The 21,696-nt window shown below is 41.8% G+C and overlaps 1 protein-coding gene across 2 annotated transcripts; it reads left to right on the forward strand.

Annotated features, from left to right (window-relative positions):
- The first annotated feature begins 1,691 nt into the window (after positions 1-1,691).
- Positions 1,692-20,997, forward strand: LOC106584661 (sorting and assembly machinery component 50 homolog A). 2 transcript variants are annotated; one of them, XM_014170160.3, is made up of 15 exons: positions 1,692-1,871; positions 3,920-4,030; positions 4,132-4,233; positions 7,032-7,119; positions 7,279-7,385; positions 7,840-7,970; positions 8,933-9,020; positions 9,209-9,337; positions 9,622-9,693; positions 9,824-9,910; positions 10,579-10,649; positions 15,271-15,338; positions 15,467-15,613; positions 15,982-16,123; positions 19,318-20,997. In XM_014170160.3, exons 1-15 carry the CDS (start codon positions 1,851-1,853, stop codon positions 19,361-19,363), a joined length of 1,410 nt encoding a protein of 469 aa, XP_014025635.1. In that variant the 5' UTR covers positions 1,692-1,850; the 3' UTR covers positions 19,364-20,997. The 2 variants fall into 2 exon arrangements, with proteins under 2 accessions (XP_014025635.1, XP_014025636.1); XM_014170161.3 differs by lacking the exon at positions 1,692-1,871 and adding an exon at positions 2,086-2,366.
- Positions 20,998-21,696: the final 699 nt, after the last annotated feature.

Raw genomic sequence — 21,696 nt, forward strand, 5'->3', positions numbered from 1 at the left:
ACAGAGACCAAGAGAGTTATATCACACATCTTGAACAGTTAAGAATGTCCAAAATCCAGTCACTGGATTGCCCAAGCCTGTTCAATGACACAAACTTGAATTCTGTTTTTGGAATCTTTGACCCTACCAAATAAGAGCACATCACTTTTGTTCAATACATGGAGGGGGAATCACGGAAAGGGTTCCTTTGATCATTTTCATGGTAATGGCCCAGAAACCATTTGGATGGGAAAAGACAGTGGGAAAACGACTTACTGTATCAGATAAGTGATTCAAAAACAAGTGGGGGACAATGAGATTCATCCAAAAGTTGGGGGGAATACCGATGATTCGGCCCTATATAAATCTATACATAATCTCTCGTTGACAGACGCACGTAACATATCTGACGCAATAACGCCAAATTTTACTTCTGAGTTTTTGAGATAAATCACCCCAATGTTCCCAACATTTCATCACTCCTGAAGAAAACACTCACTCAACATACTATGCATGATTTTGTTCCACAGCATTAACCACTCAGGGGATAATGAAGTTTAATGAGTATCCTGAAGGTGTGGCCAAGGGCAAGGTATCGCAGGAAACCTTCGAGAGAGAAGTAAAATCGATCTCTTTTCAGTCAAACATAAACCCGTTACTTATTCACTGGGTTAAATGTGTATTATTGTGAGATAATCTGTGATATGCCAATTTTTCTGTATTTTTCCTCATTCTTTTACAGAGAAGCTCAGCAACATTTATGTCAAAATAGTGTGTGGTATTTTGATTGATATGTCTATGATGGCTACATGAACTAGTCATTAATGAAAGTCATTTATTTAACCTTTTTATAACTAGGCAAGTCAGTTAAGAACAAATTCTTATTTACAATGACGGCCTACCAAAAGGCCTCCTGCGGGGACGGGTCCTGGGATTAAAAATAAAATACAAATATAGGAGAAAACACACATCACGACAAGAGAGACAACACAACACTACATAAGAGTGACCTAAGACAACAACATAGCAAGGCAGCAACACATGACAACACAGCATGGTAGCAACACAACATAACAACAACATGGTAGCAACACAACATAACAACAACATGGTAGCAACACAAAACATGGTACAAACATTATTGGGCACAGACAACCACAGAAAGGACAAGAAGGTAGAGACAACAATACATCACGTAATGGTGAAATTGGGTTAGTGCTACAGGCAGATTTATGTTGTCTGGACCCAGTATGGTCACATTCTTGAATGCAAGTTGTCTCGGCTTGTCCACCATCCATCATTCACTTGTTCGAAAAGTCCTACAAAAATCCAAGCACATGTTATTATATATGATAATTAAGCAACGCTTCAGTTTTGAAAATATGAATCTCACTTGTACACTATTGTTTTGTATTTACAGTAACCAGCGGTTGTCAAAAATGCTAGTTCCCAAGTGGTGCAGCGGTCTAATGCACTGCATCTCAGTGCTAGAGGTGTCACTACAGTCCCTGGTTCGCATCCAGGCTGTATCACATCCAGCTGTGATTGGGAGTCCAACAGGGTGGTGCACAATTATCCCAGCGTCATCTGGGGTTTGGCCTGGGTAGGCCGTCATTGTAAATAAGAATTTGTTCTTTACTGACTTGCCTAGCTAAATAAAGGTGAAATAAAATCAAATAAATGCAATACGTTGTGAAACGTTGACATCTTGAATACACCCAGGATGAGGTAGGGGGTGTGGTTTTGATGGTGTCATGGCTTCCCCCGTCCACGAAGCTACATCTCTATTGAGCCGAGCGTGAATTAAATGTCCTTTAATTTCGTAAAATAAACACCAACATTTGAAGGACTGTACATTCAAGACCTTAATCATGGGCACCGTCCACGCGAGGGTAAGGATAACTGCTCAAAATGCAAAGGGTGACAGCATGACCTCTGAGTGCAGTAGCCAATAGCTAGCTTAGTATAGCTAGCTGTCACGTCCAGCGAAAGGGGCCCAGTTGGACAGCTTGCCAACTATGGAAACTAGCTGAACTTCAGATACATGAACTGTCGATGTCAGTAAAGGAAATGAACATGATCACAGTTGCAACAACAGCGTTCACGGATCTTAAATAGTGATCATGACACGAGTCATTGGACGAAGGCGTCTTCAGTAGGAGGGAGTTTTGATAATATCAGATGTCAATCACCTGAAGCGCAGAACCATGTAAACACGTGCATGAGCTCGGCACATATGCGTGCGTCTTTAGTATGTATTATTTATCTTGTGTGCACGCTTCTGAACACAATACCAGCGCTTTGAAAAGTTGATGTAATTATACTTTCCTGTGGATATATTGTCTCACATTCCTACGGTCAAAAAGGACCAACCGCACGGACAACCGGTAAAGCGCATTAAAATGGGATTTTATTCAACATTCTGCCTTGTAGAGGACGTGAGAGTAAACTTTACTGTTTCAAACACTAATTTCTGTCTGATGTAGAATTCAACAGTGGTGGAAAAAGTACTCAATTGTTCTACTTGAGTAAAAGTAAAGGTACCTTAATAGAAAATGACTCAAGTAAAAGTGAAAGTCACCCAGTAAAATACTACTTGAGTAAAAGTATTTGGTTTTAAATATAGTTAAGTATCAAAAGTAAATGGAATTGCTCAAATGTACTTAAGTATCAAAAGTAAAAGTATAAACCATTTCAAATTCCTTATATTAACCTTTAAGCAAACCAGATGGCACCATCAAAAATAAAAACATTTGATGCATTGCCAGGGACACACTCCAACACACAGACAAAATGTATAAACAAAGCATTTGTGTTTAGTGAGTCCTCCAGATCAGAGGCAGTAGGGATGACCAGGGATGTTCTCTTGATAAGTGTTTGAATTGGACAATTTTCCTGTCAAAATGTAACGAGTACTTTTGGGTGTCAGGGAAAATGTATGGAGTAAAAAGTACATTATTTGCTTTAGGAATGTAGTGAAGTAAAAGTTGGCAAAAATATGAATAGTAAAGTACAGATACCCCACAAAACTACTTAAGTAGTACTTTATAGTATTTTTACTTAAGTACTTTACACCACTGGAATTCAATGCAATTCAACGTCTGGTTTCCAGGCAACTATCTAGCGTGCTCCCAACACCTATGTATCATTTTAACTCGGGAAGTGTAGCAGAAGTGTAGTTTCGTTGTATGGAGGCCCCCGTAGTTGTATATGCGTTTTATTTGAATGCGTCTTTCTCGCTGATGAAAGATAAGGGCCATATGTTTCAAAAGCCATATTGCAAGCAATGATTATTAACCTAAATGCTAAAACATGGTGTCGGGATTGTAGTTCACATGAGGCAGTTGTGGGCGACGCTAATGGCTGAGAACGGTCGGGAGAAGGCAGAATGCTGTCTAGAGAACTAATGCATGGGGGTGCATCATCAAATCAAAAAATCTGATCAGTGTACACGCATGTCGGCCTCTATATGGCAGTTTCTTCCCAGCGTCAGAGATTAGGGCCTGGTCCTGGGTAAGCAGTATGTCTTGTGCCTTCGACTCATTGATGTAGAAATCTTCATCCAAATCGAGGTTAGTGATCGCTTTTCTGATGTCTAGAAGGAAAAAAAGAAAAGAAAAATAAATAGAATTGGACGGGAGCCTGCAAAACGGCCTCTATACATTTCAGCGCAATTCTCCAGTGCCGTCGTGAGCTTGCTTAGGTGCTTACAACCACATTCTGACATTTCCACTAACTTCAACTAATGACATTTTGAAGAATGACTTGTACTAGTTAATCTCAATATGGTATTTACCAACTACCTTTATCATAATAATAAAACCACTAAAGCCACCTAACTGCCATTTTAGCTATCGGGTTTTGTACAGATAACTAGCTTTACAATACAAGAAGTATCCTGGTCAGTCATTGATTCATCACAATGTCTGTTGTGTTGCAGAGTCTTGACCCTCTGCCAATGCAGGGACCTGAGTTGGGGGTTCATGCGGATGACATCGAGACACCAGATATGGAACAGGAATCAAAACAAGAGGTTCTTGAAAACAAAGATGTACGGCTCAAGTTGTTTCTTGTGTGGTTGAATGTCAAAGTCACCTTTTTATTGTTGCCTGTCAATGCTGATTATAACTCCTTGGTATATTTGTCCTATAGGTCATAGTCCAGCATGTTCACATTGATGGTCTGGGAAGAACCAAGGAGGATTGCTTAACGTATGAGATTGCTGGTGTCTTCAGAGCAAAGAACTTGATTGACGTGAGTGAATCTACAGTAGGATACAGACCACAGATTTAATGTGTGGAGACGGTATGCAGTGTTTAACACAATCACATGGAGTAGCCAGTCAAACACTTTTACAGTGTTCATTTCATCAGTTGTTGTACAATATTATATAAAACGTAGGAAAAATTGTAATTTTCAGTGCACTGGAATCCTGTAAGTCTGCTGACTTCCATGGGTTTCAAGCTTCCTTTTACGAGGCATTTTCTCAGCTTTCTGCAATACAGGTATGATTGAAGAATGAAGCAGGTGTTAAACATGGGCTTTGCTATACAGAAAGCAGCAGTTGACTAGTCCATTGTCAACACTTTGATTAAATCAATAGACCTATATCAATGTCTTTGAAATACCATATAAGTCATTAGCTTTTAAAACTATGCAATCTGTTTTCTTTAATCATATTTTGGACCAGAGTGAGGCTTTCTCCACTTAGCCTAGCTATTGTTCTTTCTCCACTTAGCCTAGCTATTGTTCTTTCTCCACTTAGCCTAGCTATTGTTCTTTCTCCACTTAGCCTAGCTATTGTTCTTTCTCCACTTAGCCTAGCTATTGTGCTTTCTCCACTTAGCCTACCTATTGTTCTTTCTCCACTTAGCCTACCTATTGTTCTTGCAGTGAGGAGGATTCACCATCTTCATCTAATGTTTTCATAGTTTATCTGTTGATAATTGCCAAAAAGTCTACCAGTATGCAAATAAGCCAAATTAACAGCTCTCTTACCGATGCGATTCGGTAGGCTACTGACGAGTCACTCAGTTTCATGTCGGTGTCTGGCAAGTCCTGATGAACTTCATATCAAAATACAAGACGAGGTCTTTAGTTGTCCCGATGCGATTCCATGGACGTATAACTGGCAAGAATATATGAGATCGACTTTATTCAGTCAGTTCGACACCTTTTATAAACTAGTCAATCTTGCTGTTCGCCAATCAAAGCACAGTAAATAGCCTATGTGCCACCACTCCGTGGCTGCTTATGAAACGTGCCAGGGCCCAACGTTAACGTTTTTCCTCACTGGCCAGGACATGGTGTAGTTCTTAAATGCATTGTAGATTAACTCGTGGATAGCATTTTTATATCTTTGCGTGCAGTTTGAATGAAGTAGCTAACTAGCGTTAGCGCAATGACTGGAAGTCTATGGGTATCTGCTAACGCTAGTTAACCTTGGCTCGGCAAAGCATCCTCTAACTTTCTTCTGTCTGGACACAGAGACAAACAAATTGCATCCCTGTAATGTCTGACCAGAAAGAAAATGAAGGAATGTGCCAGAAAACAACAGACTAAGTGGATGTCGACTCGTCGTTCCCACATTATATGGGACATGCAAATTCATGCTCTCTATGGAAAGCTGTTAACATATTCATATGATTTTTTTTATATCAATAATTGTATTTTTCCATATCAATAATTTTAATTGTTGATATCAAACAATTTTTTATTCAAAATTATTATTATTATTATTATTAATTTTTTTAAATAAAAAATGTAATTATTGATATAGAATAGTTTTATTATGGATATAAAAAAATTATGAATATATGTTAAAACAGCTTTCCATATGCTCGCTCCATACGTGTAAAGAAATTTAAGTGCAACCTCAGCACACACACCCAGGTACCGAGAGTCAGGACAGACCAGCACACACACCCAGGTACCGAGAGTCAGGACAGACCAGCACACACACCCAGGTACCGAGAGTCAGGACAGACCAGCACACACACCCAGGTACCGAGAGTCAGGACAGACCAGCACACACACCCAGGTACCGAGAGTCAGGACAGACCAGCACACACACCCAGGTACCGAGAGTCAGGACAGACCAGCACACACACCCAGGTACCGAGAGTCAGGACAGACCAGCACACACACCCAGGTACCGAGAGTCAGGACAGACCAGCACACACACCCAGGTACCGAGAGTCAGGACAGACCAGCACACACACCCAGGTACCGAGAGTCAGGACAGACCAGCACACACACCCAGGTACCGAGAGTCAGGACAGACCAGCACACACACCCAGGTACCGAGAGTCAGGACAGACCAGCACACACACCCAGGTACCGAGAGTCAGGACAGACCAGCACACACACCCAGGTACCGAGAGTCAGGACAGACCAGCACACACACCCAGGTACCGAGAGTCAGGACAGACCAGCACACACACCCAGGTACCGAGAGTCAGGACAGACCAGCACACACACCCAGGTACCGAGAGTCAGGACAGACCAGCACACACACCCAGGTACCGAGAGTCAGGACAGACCAGCACACACACCCAGGTACCGAGAGTCAGGACAGACCAGCACACACACCCAGGTACCGAGAGTCAGGACAGACCAGCACACACACCCAGGTACCGAGAGTCAGGACAGACCAGCACACACACCCAGGTACCGAGAGTCAGGACAGACCAGCACACACACCCAGGTACCGAGAGTCAGGACAGACAGCAGACTATCAACCAGCAGTGTTTCTCTGTCTTTGCTCGCTTTGTGATTGACAGGCGCATGTCCTATCAATAGATCGCTAGAAGATGCATATCGCTCATTCTAGCGGGAGGGGGTTCTTCAGACCTTTTTTTTTTTCCTGACTAGCCAATTGAAAAGTAGCCTAGTTTATTTCAGTGAGGAAAAAGTACCTGTCTGAAAATTAGTCTGTAATCGGCTGTATAGCCAACAGCCGGAGCTAGTGGGGAAACGCTGTGTATGGAGACGCTGTGGAGACTGTAGCAAAAGTAGAACTTACTTTGTTTACATTTTATTTATTTTTTTAGGTCATGAAGAGAGCACACGAAGCCAGACAGAAGCTCCTCCGTCTTGGTATCTTCAGACAGGTGGAGGTTGTTATTGATACCTCACAAGGTACTGTGGTTAGAAGGATGATCCGTTCTTAATCCGAACAGTATCAGTACCAAAGTTTTGCATATTACATTGGGAAAATAATAAAATGAATGGGGAAAGTGGTTCAAACAACAACAAAAAAAGACAAAAATGTAATTCTAAAAACCCACTTCCTTTCAGGGGTGGATGCTCTGCCTAACGGACTAGATGTGACGTTTGAAGTGACTGAGCTGAGACGTATGACTGGTAGCTATAACACCATGGTTGGAAATAACGAAGGCAGCATGGTGAGAACGAAGTCATCTTGTCATGATTCCTATCTCCTTATCTCCTTCTAAATTGTATTGGAGGAGAAGGACCCAATGTTCCTCCATTTGGACCAGTCTTTCCCAAACTCGGTCCTCGGGTCCCCAAGGGGTGCACGTTTTTAACCTAGCACTACACAGCCGATTCAAATAATCAACTCATCGTCAAGCTTTAATTATTTTAATCAGCTGTGTAGTGCTTGTGGGAAGAACAAAAACAACCTGCACCCATTGGGGTCAAGAGGACGGAGTTTGGGAAACACTGCCTTGGACCTAATTCTCCAATGTGTTTTGAGAAGGAAGCGAGGAGAGAGAATTAGAAATTAAGGACAGATTAATTTATAAAGAGATATGGTGGTGATTACACACGCTCTAGGAGGTACCATCCTCCGCTGTGGTCAGGTTTCTGACTAGTTTTCCCTCTCTCTTACTGTAGGTTCTTGGTCTGAAGCTGCCCAATGTTTTCGGTCGTGCGGAAAAGCTTACATTCCAGTTCTCCTATGGCACCAAAGAGACTTCCTATGGGCTGTCATTCTTCAAGCCTCAACCTGGTCACTTTGAGCGCAAGTATGAGAACAAAAACCTGCTACTTATATTATAAGCAATGCTGTAAATACACGGATTTACGTTTAAAGGTGCTACACTGGATTTTTATTTTATACTTTTTTTGATGAGTAATTTCTGAAAATGTTCATAATATATCTGCAGTAATAGTGCAATGATGGTGTTTCACAGTATTACTTAACCCGCCAGTGTTGTGATTGGCTGTGATATTCGACTATTGATTTCTCCCGCCGGTGCGGCATTTGAAGGAAAGCTGTTTTTGGCTGTGTTATCTAGTGGAAATCGTGTCAAGTGGCTAATGTAGAAATCACTGTGCCCTTTCCTGGTTGTAAAAATTCTACGCTGTTCGCTCAATTTCCGTTTATTTGAGAAAACAACCACAGAATAGTGGAGAGAATCATTGTACCATCTAAATCGCTGTGAAATATATTATCAATAAAGCTGGTGAACCAAAACCCGAAAGTAAGAGGCTCAAGCACGAGTCTCCGCCATTGTTGCCGTGGATACGGGGGAGATTTGTTTTGAATGGAGCCAAGTGCTGTTGCAATTCAGTTAGCTTCCACATAGAGGAAAACATTCAGAGAAATGCTATGTGTAGCACCTTTTAAGTTGTTCATTCTATAGATCCCTGGGGGTGGAGCACCTTTTAAGTTGTTCATTCTATAGATCCCTGGGGGTGGAGCACCTTTAAGTTGTTCATTCTATAGATCCCTGGGGGTGGAGCACCTTTAAGTGGTTCATTCTATAGATCCCTGGGGGTGGAGCACCTTTAAGTTGTTCATTCTATAGATCCCTGGGGGTGGAGCACCTTTAAGTTGTTCATTCTATAGATCCCTGGGGGTGGAGCACCTTTAAGTGGTTCATTCTATAGATCCCTGGGGGTGGAGCACCTTTAAGTGGTTCATTCTATAGATCCCTGGGCTCTTTTTGTTCTTCTTCTAATTGACTTGCTCTTGCTGTTGCAGTTTCGCCGTTAACTTTTACAAAGTCACAGGCCAGTTTCCATGGAGCTCGCTGAGAGAGACTGATCGCGGCGTCTCCACAGAATTCAGTGTAAAGAACATTTTTCCATTCATCCATCTATCATTACTGTAGAGTTCTCATTTACTGTTGTTATGCTAAGATGAGTAGAATTGGAACTTCTCAGCTATTTCTTTTTCAAATTAAATTTCATCCTACTGTAATGCTTTTGTAAGTGGTTGATCCTCTCTCTTCTTTCTCCCTCTCTGTTTTGCAAACAGTTCCCTCTTTGGAAGACGAACCACACCCTGAAGTGGGAGGGTGTGTGGCGAGAGCTGGGATGTCTGGCGCGTACTGCCTCATTCGCAGTCCGGGAGGAGAGCGGCCACTCCCTCAAGTCATCACTCTCGGTACCGAGACTTGAGTTTTGCTTCACAATCCCTCACACGACTACCCCTTTTCTTTTTTCCACCCCAGGGATTAAAACATTGTGGTAAAACATTTAGGCCCAAACTCCTGTTCTGAGATCTGTACACTTCATTTAGGCTTTTGTGTAAATCTTCCATTGATGACGTCAATGGGAAATTTGTGCAAAAACATTTTTACCCACGTGTATCTCGAGTTAGGATTCGGCCCCACTTAGACACTTGACTTTTTCCTCAACATGTTGCTCTTTTCTCCTTGGCCCTCATAGCATGCCATGGTCATCGACACCAGAAACTCCACAATCCTTCCCAGGAGGGGAGCCTTGCTGAAAATCAACCAGGTGTGTAGGTTAGGTGAACATTACCTGGCCCAGTGTTGTATTCAATGGTAATACCTTAATAAAACCATTTTCCCCAGACCATTTTTGAACCAACAACTCATTCAGCTGATGTGTTGTTGTGATTTTGTAGGAGTTGGCTGGCTACACTGGAGGAGATGCCAGTTTTCTGAAAGAGGACTTTGAGCTCCAATTTAACAAACGTCTCTTCTGGGACTCGGTGAGAAACTAAAATCGTCCTATTTATCGAGATGAAATTTGTGCGAAAAACTTTAGTTACACACATGAATCACAAGTTGGATCTCAGTCTGAGTATTGAACTGGTTCTGGACCATCTTTATAGTAAACAAGTTATAACAATCAATCAATCAATATAATTTATTTATAAAACCTTATTTACATCAGCAGATGTCACAGTGTTTATATAGAAACCCAGCCTAAAACCCCAAACAGAAAGCCATGCTGATGTAGAAGCACGGTGGCTAGGAAAAACTCCCTAGAAAAACAGGAACCTAGGAAGAAACCTAGAGAGGAACCAGGCTCTGAGGGGGGACCGGTCCTCTTCTGGCTGTGCCAGGTAGAGATTATAAGAGTACATGGCCATTAAGGCCAGATTGTTCTTTAAGATGTTTTTACGTTCATAAATGACCAGCAGGGTCAAATAATAGTGGTTGTATAAGGGGGCAACAGGTCAGCACCTCAGGAGTAAATGATGTCAGTTGGCTTTTCATAGCCGGGCATTCAGAGTTTGAGACAGCAGGAGAGGGAGAGCCTGAGTCTATGTAAATAGCTTGTTGATGGAGGGTTGACAAATGGTTTTGACCAGGTTGGGATAAATGTGTGGATAAAAGAGCACATTTGTTGAGACCTCGTTCCTCTATCTTTCAGGTCCTGTCTGCATCTCTCTGGGGCGGATGCCTCCTGCCCATTGGAGATAAGCCAACTTGCATTGCTGACAGGTAAGACAATACTTCTCTCTGTTTCAGAAAACCATCATTGAAAAGCAGGGGTGTCAAACATGGCTGATTTTTAATGTGGCCCTGCCATGTTGTCTTTATACTGTATAGTCAGGGGTTAAAGTTCGATGGATTTCCGTCATATGGATTCTGGAGAGAGCCGTGTAGATCCGTCATATGGATTCTGGAGAGAGCCGTGTAGATCCGTCATATGGATTCTGGAGAGAGCCGTGTAGATCCGTCATATGGATTCTGGAGAGAGCCGTGTAGATCCGTCGTATGGATTCTGGAGAGAGCCGTGTAGATCCGTCGTATGGATTCTGGAGAGATCCGTGAGGATCCGTCGTATGGATTCTGGAGAGATCCGTGAGGATCCGTCGTATGGATTCTGGTGAGATCCGTGTAGATCCGTCGTATGGATTCTGGAGAGATCCGTGTAGATCCGTCGTATGGATTCTGGAGAGATCCGTGTAGATCCGTCGTATGGATTCTGGAGAGATCCGTGTAGATCCGTCGTATGGATTCTGGAGAGATCCGTGTAGATCCGTCGTATGGATTCTGGAGAGATCCGTGTAGATCCGTCGTATGGATTCTGGAGAGATCCGTGTAGATCCGTCGTATGGATTCTGGAGAGATCCGTGTAGATCCGTCGTATGGATTCTGGAGAGATCCGTGTAGATCCGTCGTATGGATTCTGGAGAGATCCGTGTAGATCCGTCGTATGGATTCTGGAGAGAGCCGTGTAGATCCGTCGTATGGATTCTGGAGAGAGCCGTGTAGATCCGTCGTATGGATTCTGGAGAGAGCCGTGTAGATCCGAAATAAAAGTCTCTGGTTTGGAGAGGACATAAAATATACATGCTTCAGTGTTAGGCTATGAAATATATTCCCAATTATTTCATGTTCTCTGTTAGGCTGTGTGCACTGAACTGACATGTATGATTGTTGCTGACACTCCGATGTTCAGATGAAGGGAATGAAATGGTCTATAAATGGGCCGTGGCGCTCAACTCAGACGGTGGTGTCTAGCCTACTGTAGCTGCTGGTAAAGTCATTCAAAGCCTCAACTTTATCACTGAGCTCAGGACTTTCCAGTGCTACTATTTCTGCCATGTAATGTTATTAAAACAAAGATCAGACAACCACCGAGTAGAATAGTTGACCTATTGCTGGGTTCTGACTTTTAGACATGAAATATACATATTCATGTCACTGAGGGAGAGAGGGGAATGTAGAACGTTTACGTTCTGTCAGAATATGTTTTTGTTGGACATCAGGGATCCCATGAGGAGGAGTGAGGAGGTCAGATGAAGTGAGGAAGAACATAATCTTAGCAACAGAGGTGTATTGGCTGTTCAGATGTGTAAGGAAGGGGCTCAGCGTAGGAGAAAGGGTTAAATACAAGTGCTTGTATGAATATGTTCCTTTTCTTATGCAGCTATGTGACCCAGTGGGTGAATAAACTTGGTTTAAGCTTTACTAAGCGTCCCGTGAGTGTGTTAGAGCCTAACACTGTTTCCCTGGTCGGCTTGTTGTGTGTTAGATCCTAACACTGTTTCCCTGGTCGGCTTGTTGTTGTGTTAGATCCTAACACTGTTTCCCTGGTCGGCTTGTTGTGTGTTAGATCCTAACACTGTGTCCCTGGTCGGCTTGTTGTTGTGTTAGATCCTAACACTGTTTCCCTGGTCGGCTTGTTGTTGTGTGTTCTATATGAAAGGTTTTCCTCTCGGTGCATTCAGGCTGCGATAGGGAGGGAAACATGTATTATGTCAATGCACAACAGTTATTAATGCCATCGCGGGAAAAGCCTTTTTGAAAGCAGTTTTGGCCTTTGTTAAACCAGAACGGCGTCACAGTTTGCTACCATTTTATTTCTTTACTCCTTCAGGTGGTGTCGTTTAACAGATTCAGTTCCAACTGTTTCTCCTTCAGGTGGTGTCGTTTAACAGATTCAGTTCCAACTGTTTCTCCTTCAGGTGGTGTCGTTTAACAGATTCAGTTCCAACTGTTTCTCCTTCAGGTGGTGTCGTTTAACAGATTCAGTTCCAACTGTTTCTCCTTCAGGTGGTGTCGTTTAACAGATTCAGTTCCAACTGTTTCTCCTTCAGGTGGTGTCGTTTAACAGATTCAGTTCCAACTGTTACTCCTTCAGGTGGTGTCGTTTAACCTGTTAGGGACAGACGTTCCGCTAGCGGAACGCCTCACCAATATCCAATGGTATAGCGTGGCGCGAATTACAAATACCTAAAAAATGCAAAAACTTCAATTTTTCTAACATGACTATTTTACACCATTTTAAAGACAAGACTCTCCTTTATCTAACCACATTGTCCGATTTCAAAAAGGCTTTACAACGAAAGCAAAACATTAGATTTTGTCAGGAGAGTACCCAGCCAGAAATAATCACACACCCATTTTTCAAGCTAGCATATAATGTCACAAAAACCAAAACCACAGCTAAATGCAGCACTAACCTTTGATGATCTTCATCAGATGACACTCCTAGGACATTATGTTATACAATACATGCATGTTTTGTTCAATCAAGTTCATATTTATGTCAGAAAACAGCTTTTTACATTAGCATGTTTTGTTCAGAACTAGCATACCCACCGAAAACTTCCGGTGAATTTACTAAATTACTCACGATAAACGTTGACAAAAAACATAACAATTATTTTAAGAATTATAGATCCAGAACTCCTTTATGCAATCGCGGTGTCCGATTTTAAAATAGCTTTTTGGTGAAAGCACATTTTGCAATATTCTGAGTAGATAGCCCGTCCATCACGGCTAGCTAATTTGACACCCACCAAGTTTGGCACTCACCAAACTCAGATTTACTATAAGAAAAATGTGATTACCTTTGCTGTTCTTCATCAGAATGCACTCCCAGGACTTCTACTTCAACACCCAATTTTGTTTTGGTTCCAAATAATCCATAGTTATATCCAAATACCGCCATTTTGTTCGTGAGTTCAAATCACTATCCGAAGGGTGACGTGCCGGTGCGTTTCGTGACCAAAAATTTCAAAATATTCCATTACCGTACTTCGAAGCATGTCAAACGCTGTTTAAAATCAATATTTATGCGATTTTTCTCGTAAAATAGCGATAATATTCCAACCGGGAGACGTTGTATCCGTTCAAACACTGAAATAAGAAAATGGAGTCGTTACATGCACGCGTGCGCCAGTGCCATTGTTCTCAGTAGTACCACTCTCCAAAACCCCTACTGTTTTTCGCCCAGAGACTGCAGAGTTATCATTCAACGTTCTGGCGCCTTCTGAGAGCCAATGAAAGCCTTAGAAAATGTGACGTTACAGCAGAGATCCTGTATTTTCGATAAAGAGGCTACAGAAGGCCAAGAAATGGTCAGACAGGGCACTTCCCATATAGAATCTTCTCAGGTTTTGGCCTGCCATATGAGTTCTGTTATACTCACAGACACCATTCAAACAGTTTTAGAAACGTTAGGGTGTTCTATCCAAATCTACTAATTATATGCATATTCTAGTTTCTGGGCAGGAGTAATAACCAGATTAAATCGGGTACGTTTTTTATCCGGCCGTGAAAATATTGCCCCCTATCCATAACAGGTTAACAGATTCAGTTCCAACTGTTTCTCCTTCAGGTGGTGTCGTTTTAACAGATTCAGTTCCAACTGGAGTTTCAAGCATGCTGACAACAAATCTCAAAGGAGAAAATTGTCTTAAAAGGACAAGGACTTACTTTGCAATTGAAAATAAATAAATAATAGTGAATAGTAAGTCATTATTTATACAGTACTAGTCAAAAGTTTGGACACACCTACTCATTCACCTTGAAATGTATTCCAGGTGACTACCTCATGAAGCTGGTTGAGAGAATGCTAAAAGTGTGCAAAGCTGTCAAAGGCAAAGGGTGGCTACTTTGAAGAATCTCAAATATAAAATATATTTTGATTTTGTTTAACACTTTTTTGGTTACTACATGATTCCATATGTGTTATTTAATAGTTTTGATGTCTTCACTATTATTCTACATGTAGAAAATAGTAAAAAATAAAGACCCTGGAATGAGTAGGTGTGTCCAAACTTTTGACTGGCACTGTATATTTATAATAAAAATTAAAACAACATTCAGAATGTTGTGTCCAGTAGGGTAAATGCAGATGGACAAACCTCATGCTTCAGCCTATGTACATGTTATAGCCACTATGCAGCATCAGTTGGCTAGAGGTGATAATGCATATTACTAATAGAACATCTGACAATATACCATGGACAGGATATCCGGTTCAAATAATTTAAACATTTTTACCAATATGTTTTTGGGGCTCATTTCTGGAGGTGGAAATTATGTTTTAGATGGTGTTTGAATATATATATATAGATATAGATTTATTTTATTTATTTATATTGAACATCCTCAAGTCACCAGAACTGAGCTTCTCAGTCCTTCTATATAAAAAAGGATCGCAAGTCGGACCACAGACCCCCTAAATAAGGGGACTGGAATTGGCCAAACTCAGTTTTAATACATGTACAAAATGATCCTCTTTCCCTAGAAGCATGATTGTGATGTAGCTGGAATTCTGTTTTTGTGGTTTGTTTCTATGGTTTCTACCGAAATGTCTCTTCAGGTTCTATCTCGGTGGTCCTACTAGCGTCAGAGGATTCAGTATGTACAGCATCGGCCCACAGAGTGAAGGTGAGATGTTATCCTCTGTCCGTTTGAATGAAGTCCCATTTTTAAATGTAAAAAAAAAAAATATATATATTTATTTAAGATGGGTAACTTTCTCACATCACGTGTGGTTTTATTGTCTGAATGACCAGGTGACTACCTGGGAGGTGAGGTGTATTGGGCTGGAGCCGTCCACCTGTATACTCCACTGCCCTTCCGTCCAGGCAAAGGGGGATTCGGAGACCTCTTCAGGACCCACTTCTTCCTCAATGCTGGGAACCTGTGTAACCTCAACTATGGTGTGTGTTTTAAAGATGTAATTGAACCCCACGATCTATGATGTGGAAGTGTCAGATGTTCTGAGATGATAGCTGTAATACCATCTTAACAAGCTGAGTCTATGTTCAAATTCATCAGTATGAGAAATCCGCAGGACTCAATCACAAGTATGTAATGTATGTAATGTATGTATGTGAAATGACCTGGTAATATGTAGAGAGCCAATTGGATTTCAACAAAATGTTTCCGGGAATGCTAATCTTATTAGTTTTTAACAACAAAAACGATGTCAGAAGAATCTGACATGGTGGGTGTGGAAATCTGCTTTCTTGTGCTTTTTGAGGTGGAATGACCCCTCAGGCTGTGGTGTGTATGTGTGTTGCTCCAGGTGACGGGCCTCGAGCACACCTGAGTAAGCTGGCAGAGTGTATCCGCTGGTCCTATGGAGCGGGCATCGTGCTGCGACTTGGAAACATCGCCCGGCTGGAGCTCAACTACTGCATTCCCATGGGCGTCCAGAGTGGAGACAGGTAGCCTATTATCTGCCCTTCCTGTTTTCAAACCATGACATGATAGTGGAGACAGGTAGCCTATTATCTGCCCTTCCTGTTATCAAACCATGACATGATAGTGGAGACAGATTTTTTTACATTTTAGTCATTTAGCAGACGCTCTTATCCAGCGCGACTTACAGTAGTGAATGCATACATTTTTTTTTTTCTTTTCGTACTGGTCCCCCGTGGGAATCGAACCCACAACCCTGGCGTTGCAAACACCATGCTCTACCAACTGAGCCACACGGGACCATCAGATAGCGTATTATCTGCCCTTCCTGTTATCAAACCATGACATGATAGTCCATAGCTTAGAAACAATACTATATAGTTCATATACAGTGTATTCAGACCCCTTCACTTTTTCCACGTTGTTACATTACAGCCTTATTCAAAAATGTAATAAATAAATAAATGTTTTCCATCAATTTACACACAATACGAAGCGAAAACAGGTTTTTAGAAATGTTTGCAAATGTATATAAAGCAGATGCCTTATTTACATAAATATTCAGACCTTTTGCTACGAGACATGAAATTGAGTTCAGGTGCATCCTGTTTCCATTGATCATCCTTGATGTTTCTACAACTTGATTGGAGTCCACCTGTGGTAAATTTAAATTGATTGGACATGATTTGGAAAGGCACACACCTGTCTATATAAAAGGTCCCACAGTTGACAGTGCATGTCAGAGCAAAAACCAAGCTATGAGGTCGAAGGAATTGTCCGTAGAGCTCCGAGAAAGGATTGTGTCGAGGCACAGATCTGGGGAAGGGTACCAAAACATTTCTGCAGCATTGAAGGTCCCCAAGAACGCAGTGGCCTTGGTCAGGGAGGTGACCAAGAACCCGATGGTCACTCTGACAGAGTTCCTCTGTGGAGATGGGAGAACCTTCCAGAAGGACAACCATCTCTGCAGCACTCTACCAATCAGACCTTTATGGTAGAGTGGCCAGACGGATGCCCCTCAGTAAAAGGCGCATGACAGGAGTTTGACAAAAAGGCACCTAAATGACTCTCAGATCATGAGAAACAAGATTCTCTGGTCTGATGAAACCAAGATTGAACTCTTTGGCCTGAATGCCAAGCATCAGGTCTGGAGGAGACCTGGTACCATCCCTAAGGTGAAGCATGGTGGTGGCAGCATCATGCTGTGGGGATGTTTTTCAGGGACTGGGAGACTAGTCAGGATCGAGGGAAAGATGAATAGAGCAAAGTACAGAGAGATCCTTGAAAACCTGCTCCAGAGCGCTCAGGACCTCAGACTGGGGTAAGGTTCACCTTTCAACAGAACATATACGCTAAGCACACAGCCAAGACATTGCAGGAGTGGCTTCGGGACAAGTCTCAATGTCCTTGAGTGGCCCAAACAGAGCCCGGACTTGAACCTGATCGAACATCTCTGGAGAGACCTGAAAATAGCTGTGCAGCGACGCACCCCACCCAACCTGACAGAACTTGAGAGGATCTACAGAGAAGAATGGGAGAAACTCCACAAATACAGGTGTGCCAAGTTGTAGCGTCATACCCAAGAAGACTCGAGGCTGTAATCTCTGCCAAGGGTGCTTCAACAAAGTACTGAATAAAGAGTCTGAATACTTAGTGGAAAGAAAAAGTATGAACCATTTGGAAATACCTGTATTTCTGCATAAATTGGTCATAACATTTGATCTGCTCATCTAGGTCACAACAATAGACAGTCTGCTTAAACTAATATCACAAACACTTATGTTTGTCTCTTCTGAACACACCGTGTAAACATTCACAGTGCAGGATGGGAAAAGTATGTGAACCCTTGGATTTAATAACTGGTTGACCCTCCTTTGGCAGCAATAACCTCAACCAAACGTTTTCTGTAGTTGCGGATCAGACCTGTACAACGATCATGAGGAATTTTGGACCATTCCTCTTTACAAAACTGTTTCAGTTCAACAATATTCTTGGGATGTCTGGTGTGAACCGCTCTCGTGGTACTGCCACAGCATCTCAATCGGGTTGAGTTCAGGACTCTGACTGGGCCACTCCAGAAGACATTTTTTCTTCTGTTGAAGAAGCCATTCTGTTGTTGATTTACTTCTGTGTTTTGGGTCATTGTCCTGTTGCGTCACCCAACTTCTGTTGAGCTTCAATTCGCGAACAGATAGCCTAACATTCTCCTGCAAAATGTCTTGATAAACTGGGGAAGTAATTTTTCCGTCGATGATGGCAAGTTGTCCAGGCCATGAGGCAGCAAAACAGCCCCAAACCATGATGCTCCCTCCACAATACTTTACAGTTGGGATGAGGTTTTGATGTTGGTGTGCTGTGCCATTTTTTTTCTCCACACATAGTGTTGTGTGTTCCTTCCAAACAATTCAACTTTAGTTTAATCTGTCCACAGAATATTTTGCCAGTAGCGCTGTGGAACATCCAGGTGCTCTTTAGTAAACTTCAGACGTGCAGCAATGTTTTTTTTTTTTGGACAGCAGTGGCTTCTTCCGTGGTGTCCTCCCATGAACACCATTCTTGTTTAGTGTTTTACGTGTCGTAGACTCGTCAACAGAGATGTTAGCATGTTCCAGAGATTTCTGTAAGTCTTTAGCTGACTCTCGTGGATTCTTCTTAACCTCATTGAGCATTCTGCACTGTGCTCTTGCAGTCATCTTTGCAGGATGGCCACTCCTAGGGAGAGTGCTGAACTTAATCCATTTATAGACAATTTGTGTTACCATGGACTGATGAACATCAAGGCTTTTAGAGATACTTATGTAACCCTTTTCAGCTTCTGCAAGTCAACAATTCTTAATCTTAGGTCTTCTGAGATCTGATGTAAATGTGATATCTTTTTTTTAAATATAAATTAGCAAAGGTTTCTGAAAATCTGTTTTGCTTTTTCATTATGGGGTATTGTGTGTAGATAGACGAGGGGGAAAATATTTAAAGGGGTCTGAATACTTTCCGAATGCACTGGAGTTGAGCAGAACACTTATGTCTGATTCACTGTAAAGGGCCAACCCAAACCGTACTGGCTTGGTTCATTTATTTTCCAGTGTCATTTCCATAATGGTTTCGGCAAATGTGGTGGTTGTGTAACCAGGCTAGCCCAGTACAGCTAGATGTTTGGCTCAATATTGTGATAAGGGTATTGGGTTACTGTTAAGAAATGGCACTTTGTTCTTTGTTTGTTTAGGATATGCGACGGGGTCCAGTTTGGTGCTGGAATCCGATTTCTGTGATGTCGTCCTGTTGTCATGCTGCATTGAATTGTGGAACACAGGAGTTTGTTTCGTTGGTTTTAGTAAATGGAAGGTGATCTATAGGGGTCACTTTCAGCACAGCGAAGGTTGCTGGGAATGAAATGTCTACTGCAACCAAACTATTGTAAGTAAAATGGACAAGGCATCAATGGGGATTTTCCTCCAGTACTAATGAACGATGAGAGCCCCCAGTGCTCAAGATGTTAAAACAAGAGGCCTTCACGGGTCCAAAAAGTTGGACCTGTTCCGAAATGGACCTGTGGCTTTCCCATCCGGACCCAATATGCATACATTTATTTGTTAAATATAGAGACCCGTTCCGAATGGACACGAGGACAACTAGACACATTCCTCGTAGACCTGGTCGGAACCAGACCCGATCCGAGTGAGGGAATTCACAGAAAAGTCCATTTAAGCTACCGGAGCTGATAAATCGCGCGAGAGGTAGAGCTCTAGCAGGATGTGTGAGCGAGTGACACGGGGAGCAGGGAAGAGGGAGGGAGAGACGAGAAACGGCAACCGACCAAGCCGACTCTCGCTATAGTAGAGTAATAGCAGCCTACCTAGCTATGTTTTTCTCATCCTACACAGTTACAAACAACTTCATTCGGAATATTAAGTATCAGCCTACCTGTTGGCTCTTGGTCTTTGTAGCCTATCCCTCTCCTTTAACTTCTGTCATTTTAAATTAAAAATTCCATTGATATTTCCTAACTTTTGCCACACATGGAGGCTCTATGACTGTAGCCCAGTGTTTTCCAAACTCGGTCCCGGGGACCCTAAGCGGTGCACATTTAGGTTTTTTTGCCCTAGCACTATACAGCTGATTCAAATAATCAAAGTTTAATGATGAGTTGATTATTTGAATCATCTGTGTAGTGCCAGGGCAAAAAATACATAATAAAACTGCACCGCTTAGGGTCCCCGGGACCGAGTTTGGAAAACACTGGTCTAGCCTATTGCTGCTTTGATGACTTATGATTGGCCAACAACAAGCTAGACATGCCACTCCTGTGAAAAGAGGAGCAGCTTAAATGATATGATTTATCTCCCTCTCTGTACTGCAGCAGTCACGTGCAGATCTGTACGGGTACTTCCGGACAAGTCTATTTGGTATTTTATTAGGATCCCCATTAGCTGTTGCAAAAGCAGCAGTTACTCTTCCTGGAGTCCACACAAAACACAAAACATGACATCATACAGAACATTAATAGACAAAAACAGACCAAGGACAGACCTACATACATTTTTAAAAAGGCACACGCAGCCTATATATCAATACATACACATAAACTATCTAGGTCAAATAGGGGAGAGGCGTTGTGCTGTGAGGTGATGCTTTATCTGTTTTTTGAAACCAGGTTTGCGGGTTTATTTGGTCGATTTTAAAATTGCACATACAATCATATCAGATCCGACACAGACCTGTGACATTATTTAGAATTCTGGATCTGAACCCTCTCGGGTATTCGGTTACAGGTGGATCCGTGAAGACCTCTAGTGGAAACCTAAGAAAGGCAGACATCAGCCATGAGTGCCCTTATCATGAGTCAAATATGTCAATGTGGTCTGTATTATTATGCTGATTTAATAAATGTTATCCTCTACAGTTATTCAAGTTACACTTATTCAAGTTACACTGAGTCTCTATAGCATTCACTTGCCTTCCAGTTGATTTTTGGTTTGTGTATTGAAACAACAAGGATTAAACAATTTTCAGTGGTGTAAAGTAAATAAGTAAAGATACCTTGAAGTACTACTTAAGTAGTTTTTGTATCTGTACTTTACTATTTAGATTTGACAACTTTTAGTTTTACTCTACTACAGTCCTAAAGAAAATATGTACTCTTTACTCCCATACACTTTCCCTGACACTCAGAAGTACTCGTAACATTCCCGAATGCTTAGCAGGACAGGAAAATGGTCAAATTAAAGCACTTATCAAGAGAATGCGGGTCATCACTAGTGCCTCTGAGTTGGTGGACTCGCTAAACACTAATGCTTCATTTGTAAATTATGTTTGAGTGCCCCTGGCTATCTATACATTGTTTTATATAAAAAATAAATAATCTAGTTTGCTTCGTATAAGAAATTTGAAATTATTTGTAGTTTTCTCTCGATAGAACCAAATACTGTACTTTTAGCCTTTTACTCAATTAGTATTTTATTGGGTGACTTTTCACTTTTACTTGAGTCGTCTTAATAATAAATCAAATTTAAAGTGTAACAATTGGGTACTTTTTGCCCACCACTGAATATTTTTGCATAAAGTTGATGACAGACAAGCTTTTGGATGCGCTCGAGTTGGTCCG

The sequence above is a fragment of the Salmo salar genome, chromosome 23, assembly GCF_965601325.2.
Source record: "Salmo salar chromosome 23, fSalSal1, whole genome shotgun sequence".
NCBI classification, from domain to species: Eukaryota; Metazoa; Chordata; class Actinopteri; order Salmoniformes; family Salmonidae; genus Salmo; species Salmo salar.